Raw genomic sequence first — 9,270 nt, 5'->3', positions numbered from 1 at the left:
AACAAAAATACAAAGATGCCCTCAACGCCGCTCGCTCCTCTCACTACTCCTCCATCATCCAATCTGGCTCCAACAATCCCAAAACGCTGTTCTCCACCATCAACAAACTACTCAAACCCATGGACACCATGTCCACCTCCTTCACTACAACCAAATGCAACTCATTCCTATCCTTCTTCAATGACAAAATCATTACAATACACAACCAGCTGGCCGCCCCCTCCCCTTCCACTACCTCAACCCCCAGCCCTCAACATGACCCTCCCCCACCTCCAAGCTACTCACTCTCAAACTTCAGTTCAATCACTGAAACAGACCTCTCCTCCATAGTCTCCAGCATGAAGACCTCCACCTGTGCCCTCGACCCCTCCCTTCTTCCTTAGTCAAGGCTTGCCTTCCCTCTCTCTCCCCTCTCATCACAAACATCATCAACTCCTCACTGTCCTCTGGTCTCATACACCCCCCCCCCCCCCTCCTCTAAAGCTTGCTGCTGTCACCCCTGTGCTGAAAAAACCTGGTCTTGACCCCGAAATCCCCAATAACTACCGGCCCATCTCCAACCTCCCCTACCTGTCCAAAATCCTTGAAAGATCTGTTGCATCTCAACTCCAATCCCACCTCAATCTCCACAACCTCTATGAACCCTTCCAATCTGGCTCCGTCCAAAACACAGCACAGAAACCGCCCTACTGAAAATCACCAATGACCTACTTCTCTCTGCTGACTCTGGCTTCCTCACCATCCTCATCCTTCTTGACCTCAGCGCCGCCTTTGACACCATCAACCACTCCATCCTCCTCTCACGTCTCCAGCAATCCCTTGGCATAACTGGCACTGTCCTGGTTCACCTCATATCTCTCAGCCCGACATCAATTCATTGCTATAAATAACTGTAAATCCTCCCCAGTCACCCACGGTGTCCCCCAAGGTTCCGTGATTGGTCCCCTCCTTTTCATCATCTACATCCTTCCCCTTGGACAAATCATTCGTCATCATGGTCTCAGTTTTCACTGCTGCGCTGACGACACCCAACTCTACCTTTCTTCCAAGACCATTACCTCAGTCACCCACTCCACTCTCACCACCATGTTTTGTCTGCTTTCTTTCATTTTTGTTCTGTTCTGTTTGTCATTGTCTCTTGTCCATAATGTAAAGCGTCTTTGTGTATCTAGAAAAGCGCTATATAAATTGAAATCATTATAATAATTATTATTATAATTATAATATATATAATATTCATCAAGTATAATATATATAATATTCCTCAAGTATAATATATATAATATATACAATTTCATTTACAGTTTATCACAAACTTACAACAAAAATAAAAAATAAATAGTAAAAAAAAAAAAAAAAAAAAAAGCACCAATCGCAAGTTCAGAACCAGAGCATTGTCTCTGACTGCACACAGAATGTCCTTCAGAGCCCAAATGTCCACAAAGAAATCTGTGTCTGTTGTCCGTCTCAAAAAACAGCTTTGACCCTGAGCCGAGCGATCAGCACGGCCCCCATGTGCAACCCTCCACTGGGTCACCTGTCCTTCTGTCTACCGGGGGTCTGTCGACCGGGGGTCTGTCTACAGGGGGTCTGTCGACAGGGGGTCTGTCTACAGGGGGTCTGTCTACCGGGGGTCTGTCTACCGGGGGTCTGTCTACAGGGGGTCTGTCTACCGGGGGTCTGTCTACAGGGGGTCTGTCTACAGGGGGTCTGTCTACCGGGGGTCTGTCTACAGGGGGTCTGTCTACCGGGGGTCTGTCGACCGGGGGTCTGTCTACAGGGGGTCTGTCGACCGGGGGTCTGTCTACCAGGGGTCTGTCTACCAGGGGTCTGTCTACCGGGGGTCTGTCGACCGGGGGTCTGTCTACCAGGGGTCTGTCTACCAGGAATCTGTCGACCGGGGGTCTGTCTACAGGGGGTCTGTCTACCGGGGGTCTGTCTACCGGGGATCTGTCTACAAGGGGTCTGTCTACCGGGGGTCTGTCTACAGGGGGTCTGTCTACAGGGGGTCTGTCTACCGGGGGTCTGTCTACAAGGGGTCTGTCTACAAGGGGTCTGTCTACCGGGGGTCTGTCTACAAGGGGTCTGTCTACCGGGGGTCTGTCTACAGGGGGTCTGTCTACCGGGGGTCTGTCTACAAGGGGTCTGTCTACAGGGGGTCTGTCTACAAGGGGTCTGTCTACCGGGGGTCTGTCGACCGGGGGTCTGTCTACAGGGGGTCTGTACAGGGACCAACAGCCCCCTGGAGAGGATCCCCTGCCAAAACCCTCAGTCCACCTCGACACCCTCACCTCTGCCAGAGAACGCAAGTTAGAGGGCTTCCCAACCCGGTACGCTGCTTTCCTCTCCAGAACATTAGGGTCCCTCAACTGGGCCGTCCTCAGCGACAGCAGGATGTCCTCCTCATCCTCACGCTGTCCCACAGCAGGACAGACAGTCCTCCTCAGCAGCACACAGGCAGCATCAGTCCACGGCAGGCCCAAACCGTACAGCAGTCTTTGAGCCATCTGCAGTCTGAAGGCTTTGGTGCGTGAAGCGATGAGACCAGGTCCTGCCCTCCTGGACCGGCAGGTGCAGCACCGCAGCTCTCAGCCAGTGAAGCCCGGACCAGAAGGAGTCTATTCTGCTTCATGATAACTGCAATGACCACTTTCCTCTCCTGGTCACTCCCACCATTCATATTTAAAGAACTGACCCTCACCTTGTGCATTGGAAAATTGAAAATAGCAGTGACAGAGATAACCAACAGCAACAGACAAACTAAGTGCAGCACATCCATCACAGACTCACTTGGGCCTTGACCTTTTGGAACCTTTGTTCCTCGACATTGTCTTCCTGAGAGTCGTCAGGTATTTCCTCAGCCGGTAAACTTTCTTATCATCTAATCTCCCCACCCCAACCCCTTTCTGTATGGCTAAGACACTCTTTACAAATGTATCTGCATCAGGGAAATGGTCGAAAACTTTAACAGTTTTACCGAAAGTTTCGTCCAGGAAGTTATTGATCTCCTCTAACTTATACAGGTCTCCACTGTAAGCCTGGCAGCCTGTGAGGGAGACAGAGTCAGACTCGTACTCCATCTCCTCCTCCACAATACAAGCCCCACTGACCTCTGGACCAGCATCCTGACTCTGGTCAGCTTCATCAGTCGGCTCTTTACTGCTTCCTGCTGCACATCCCCTCATCCCCTCCTCCCCTCTTCCCCTCATCCTCTCCTCCCCTCATCCTCTCATCCTCTCATCCCCTCATCCCCTCCTCTGCTCCTGCAGTCTGTGCTTTCTCTCCCTTCTTTCTCCCTCTTTTTGGACTCAGAACAGCTGAGTTCCCCTCAATAGTTTTCCCTCCGCCTAACTCCGCTCTCTGTTCCCCGACCTGACCGTCTGCCTGTCTCACTACCTGCCTGTCTGTCTGCCCGCTGGTCCCCTGCTCAGGGTCAGTGGGCGGGGCTTCACCTCCTTGAAGAGACCTCCGCCGTCTCGCTACCCAGTGGAGCCCCGGCGTTAGTGCGCTCCTCCGCCGGTGTGGCCCCCGGCTCGGGACGCCCTTCAGCTGGTCTGTGCGGACAAGCGGCCCGCTTGCGCCCCACATCCCCACACTCAAAACAATTTACGCTACCCGTGCTCGCATACACCACATAGTGTCCCTCCCCGTGTTTCACCCTAAACGAGACCTCCAGCGTCTGAGACGGACAGGTGAGGAACATAAACACCTGTGTCCTGAAGGACTGGACATGCTTCAGCTTGTCGTTCTTGCAGCCCAGCCCAACAGTTCTGAGGCTACCCGCTAGCTTCCCGTAGCACTGCAGCACCTGGTTGGGGATGAACGGGGGGACCCCGGACACGGTGACCCGGGTGGAGGGCACCGCCAGCGGGGAAACCTGCAGGTACACGCCGTTCAGCGAGACGCCGCTCGCTATTAACTTCGCCACGTAGCGATCCTCTTTCAAAAACACCACCACCCCTCTGATCATCCTGGAGGCGTAGCTCAGGTTAGCGTGACCCACACTGTCTCCCACAGCCAGGAGAACCGCCTCCACCGGCACACACGGGTCGGGCTGAACCCGCACTCCATGCCTCAAAGACAGGGACGCCATCCTGACAAGAAACACAGGTTTCTGTCTCCAAAAAAAACACAATAAACAACCCAAAAATTGCAACAACTCATTCACACAACCTCAGAGAGAGAGAGAGATAGAGAGAGAGAGAGAGAGAGAGAGAGAGAGAGAGAGAGAGAGAGAGAGAGAGAGAGAGAGAGAAATGAGTCATAATTGCTAGGAAGACTTCTTATATTCAGATGAAAAGTAGAGAATGTTTTCCGTGGCAGAGAAACACATAAATCACTAAATGAGTTTCATCATAAAAACTACAGAGGTTAGAAACATCAAGTGATGGAAATAAGAGTCACTAAAGGTGTGAAGGTCTGACCTTCCAGATCAGTTGTGTTGCAGACCATAGAGTCTGTAAAGAATCAAGTATCCAGATAAAACTACATCTAAACTTCATGCATTCCTGTGTTGGAGACTGAGGAGCCAGACTCTGAGCATTTATTTGTTGATGTGGGTTTTGGGTGGAAGGACAATAAGTTTGTTGTATCTCAAATATGTAATGTCACCATCTCTCTCTGTCTCTGTCACATCTCTCTCTCTCTCTCTTTCTCTCTCTCTCTCTGAGAGCTGAGAGTTGAGAGCTGATTGCCAGAGCATGTACCACTTGATGATCAATACGTAGATAATCAATACAGTTATTGATTAAACATGAAGGTGCTACACTAGCAGCAGACAGTGAACCCACCTCAGAGTCTTCAGTCTACAGTCAGAACTCTCCAGAAAACCACTCAGCAGCTTCACTCCTGAATCCTTCAGGTAGTTGTGACTCAGATCCAGTTCTCTCAGACTGGAGGGGTTTGACTTCAGAGCTGATCCCAGAGAAGAACAGCCTTCCTCTGTGATGTCACAGTCTGACAGACTGCAGACACACAAAACAACACACAGAGTTTATTATAAGATACACAATGAATCATTATTTTCATCATAAACTTGAGTGACTTTCATTTTGGTTTCATCTTCTTTTGTAAACAGACATTTAGTTAAAATCATGTCCCTGTAAACACATTTAAATCCTGATTCCAGTGAAATGAGTTCTTCGTGCAGTGGAAGCTCTAACAAACTAAAAGAGGACTTAAAGCGTCCTGGTTCCCTGAAAGCAGGAGGGCCAAAGGATGTTCATGTTGGTTGGACAAGACCTCCAACACTTTGATCCCCAGCAGGATAGTGACCAGTTCAGTATTCAGTTCTCAGCATTATGTCCAAAAGCATATCAAGAGACACCAGTAGACATTGTTCTCCCACAGCAACATGTTGGGAACACCAGCATGAACTCAGTAGATCAGACACTTAGACCACTTTGTCATCTTTTGAAGTAAATGACCTGATCCTGACCTGAGAGTCTCCAGTGTACAGTGTGGACTCTCCAGTCCAGCAGAGAGAAGCTTCACTCCTGAGTCCTGCAGGCTGTAGTTGTTACTCAGGTCCAGCTGTTTCAGACTAGAGGACTGGGAGCTGAGGCCAGAGCTTCACAGCTTCTCTTTGAGAGTTTACAGCCTCTCATCCTAGGGGACGAACAGAAATTTGATTTAACAAAATGTTTAATCAAAGTGAAATATCAAACACATTTAGTAATGTTAATATATCCATAATGTGTCCACCTACAGAGCTTTGTTGGAGGCTTTGACCACTGGCAGCAGCCTCAGAAGAGCCTCCTCTGAACCAGAGTATTTATCCAGGTCAAACACCTCCAGATCTTCTCCTGATGACAGTAAGATGAAGACCAGAGCTGACCACTGAGCAGGAGACAGTTTATCTGTGGAGAGACGTCCTGACCTCAGGGACTGTTGGATCTCCTCCACTAGAGAATCATCATTCAGTTCATTCAGACAGTGGAACAGATTGATGCTTTTCTCTGGAGACACTTTCTCACTAATCTTCTTCTTGATGTAGTGGACTGTTTCCTGATTGGTCTGTGAGCTACTTCCTGTCTGTGTCAGCAGACCTCGTAGGAGAGTCTGATTGGTCTCCAGTGAAAGACCCAGGAGGAAGCGGAGGAACAAGTCCAGGTGTCCATTAGGACTCTGTAAGGCCTTGTCCACAGCACTCTGGTAGAGATGTCTTGCTTTAGGTTTGTTATTAAAGACTTTAGACCACCATGTTGCTTCTGCCATCAGGTTGACACCAGACTTGATGAAGGTCAGATGGACATGAAGAGCAGCCAGAAACTCCTGAACACTCAGATGGACGAAGAAGAAGACCTTCTCCTTGTACAGTTCTTTCACCTTTCTAAAGATCTGTGTGAACACTCCTGAGTACACTGAGGCTGCTTTGGGATCGATGCCACAACCTGTCAGGTCGGATTCATAGAAGATCAGGTTCCCTTTCTGAAGCTGATCAAAAGCCAGTTTTCCCAGAGACTTAGTCATCTTCCTGTTCTCTGGACTCCAGTGTGGATCTGTCTCAGCTCCTCTATCATACTTGACCTTCCTCACTTTGGCCTGAACCACCAGGAGGTGGATGTACATCTCAGTCAGGGTCTTGGGCAGCTGTCCTCCCTCTCTGGTCTTCAACACGTCCTCCAGAACTGTAGCAGTGATCCAGCAGAAGACTGGGATGTGGCACATGATGTGGAGGTTTCGTGAGGTCTTGATGTGGGGGATGATCCTGCTGGCCTGCTCCTCATCTCTGAACCTCTTCCTGAAGTACTCCTCCCTCTGTGGGTCAGTGAACCCTCTGACCTCTGTCACCAAGCCAACACAGTCAGGAGGGATCTGATTGGCTGCTGCAGGTCGTGTGGTTATCCAGAGGCGAGAAGAGGGAAGCAGTTTCCCCCTGATGAGGTTTGTCAGCAGCACATCCACTGAGGTGGACTCTGTGACGTCAGTCAGGACCTCATTGTTGTGGAAGTCCAGAGGAAGTCGACACTCATCCAGACCGTCAAAGATGAACAGAACCGGGAACTCTTTAAAACTGCAGATTCCTGCTTCTTTGGTTTCAGTGAAGAAGTGATGAACAAGTTCCACCAAGCTGAACTTCTCCTCTTTCAGCCCATTCAGCTCTCTGAAAGGTAATGGAAACATGAACTGGATGTCCTGGTTGGCTTTGTCTTCAGCCCAGTCCAGAGTGAACTTCTGTATTAAGACTGTTTTCCCGATGCCAGCCACTCCCTTTGTCATCACTGTTCTGATTGGTTCCTCTCCTCCAGGTGAGGCTTTAAAGAGGTCTTCTTGTCTGATGGTGGTTTCTGGTCTGTGTGGTTTCCTGGATGCTGTTTCAATCTGTGTGACCTCATGTTCATCATTGACCTCTGCAGTCCCTCCCTCTGTGATGTAGATCTCTGTGTAGATCTGGTTCAGGAGGGCTTGGTTTCCTTCTTCAGGGATCCCCTCAGACACACACTGGAACTTCTTCTTCAGGTTAGATTTGAGTTCACGCTGGCACTCACTAAGAATCTCTGCAAGAATAAAACAAAGATTAAAATCAATGAGGAGTTGTTAGTGAATGAGAGTCATTTCTCACAAGTGGGCACATTTCTGTATTAATGAAATCTCTTCATCTCATTTGATAACTAAAGGCTCTGAATAGGTTCATGATTGTAAAATGACTTAATATCATTTAACAACAACTGACATGTTGTGCTTCATGTGTCCATGATCTCTGTGGTCTCTAAATAACCAGAAGGTTTATTACTTAAGTTCAGAGGGAATTAAAGATCTTAAACATTACAGGCAACAAAAACAGGATTGTCTGCCTTTGTATCGTTGTTTTTCCTCTCTTTGGCATTTCCTGTCCTTGTTTGGTCGCTTGGTCTATAAGGAGCAGCACAAGACATGAGTCTATCTCTGAGCATCACATTGAGACATTTCCTGCTTTGCTAATTTTGTTGAAGTCTTTGTAATATGACACTTTGATCTTCATACCATGACTTACCTTCAGGTTCTGAGATGTTTTTTGGTAACTTCTCCACTAGACCATTCTGATTTATTTTCTTTAAAACTATCCGGATCACTTTAATAGTGTGTATGCTGTAGTTCTTGACCATCTGATCCACAGTGTCCATCCGGTCTGCATCCTCCAGTTGACACTTTGGGATTGTTGTGAAGCCTTCTAGGACCCCCTCCTGCTGCAGGAACCACTTGAATCTTTTAAACTCCTCGGCTTCTAAATCCTCCAAAGTTCTGAGGAAGACCTCAACAGGTTTCTCCATCTGCCCTCTCTGTCAAGATACACAATACATCGTTTTATGAATTTACAATTCTTACATTTTAAAATCCTGTAATGAAAGAATATGAATCATGCCGTACATATTTACTGACAATCAGCCTCTTAAAGGAGAATATGAATGAGTGCTTGATTGCGTAATGCACACATGAGGATTAACTACAGGCCTGTGCATGTTTCCTGAGGTATAACAGGAGAATCATGAGATGACTAACATGCTGTGACTTATCTACAGTCTATTACATTCATTGTACAGGTGTTATAGCATTGTCACAGTTACTACACCATCAGACACAGGCTAGACTCCACTAGTGAACCAAGTGTGTGTCAGGGTTGTTAAGATGTTGTGTTGTGAACATTCAGAGTGGTAACAGTGAAAAAATAACTCATGTTGATCCAACCTGTCCAACCTGTTGAGCAGTTGACACACACTTCCCCAAATGTTCCTCAGTAAACAGGACAGATTTTTGGCAGATGCCAGTCCTATCTAAGAAACCGGAGGTCACAAACTGGTGAGGAGTTCACCAGGGGAAAGGCGCAGTATGTCTAAAGCCTAATTAATACTTGTGTCTGTAGTGACAATTATGGATAGAGCTGTCACAAAAAAGTGATTTCTCTCTTTTTCATTTGTGTTTACAGGTTTGCTGCTGTTTCCCATAACGGTCAGAAAGTGTAGCCATATTGCTGAATAAGTCTCAATATGACAACTGTGAACATTTTCATGTATTTTTAAATGGGAATGACAAACCCAAAACATAATTGCAGCACTTCAGAGAATACCTTGAATTTACCACAAATGCATACTTACGAATGTAGTCAGTAATTTAAATAATTTAAATTTAAATTGTAATGTAGTGGACATTACACAACATTTTGCAATATCCTTTTATTATCATATTTGTAGAATTTTAAACAGAAACAACTTGCAGTCAAAACAAATATCAAGAAGTTACCCACTCAATGTATGGTGAATAGATTTCACCAAACAATAAACAAACAAATTC

At 47.3% G+C, this 9,270-nt stretch overlaps 1 protein-coding gene across 1 annotated transcript; it reads right to left on the bottom strand.

Annotated features, from left to right (window-relative positions):
• Positions 1–3,448: 3,448 nt before the first annotated feature.
• On the bottom strand, positions 3,449–8,252 carry LOC306740111 (protein NLRC3-like; the record flags this gene model as incomplete). Its single annotated transcript, XM_079222221.1, is given in 6 exon segments — positions 3,449–4,094; positions 4,791–4,964; positions 5,438–5,558; positions 5,561–5,607; positions 5,708–7,499; positions 7,976–8,252. Coding segments are annotated over 6 exon segments (3,057 nt in total).
• Between the last annotated feature and the right edge of the window lie 1,018 nt (positions 8,253–9,270).

The sequence above is a fragment of the Taurulus bubalis genome, assembly GCF_910589615.1.
Source record: "Taurulus bubalis genome assembly, chromosome: 8".
Classification (NCBI taxonomy): domain Eukaryota; kingdom Metazoa; phylum Chordata; class Actinopteri; order Perciformes; family Cottidae; genus Taurulus; species Taurulus bubalis.
This window is presented reverse-complemented; position numbering and strand designations above follow the sequence as displayed.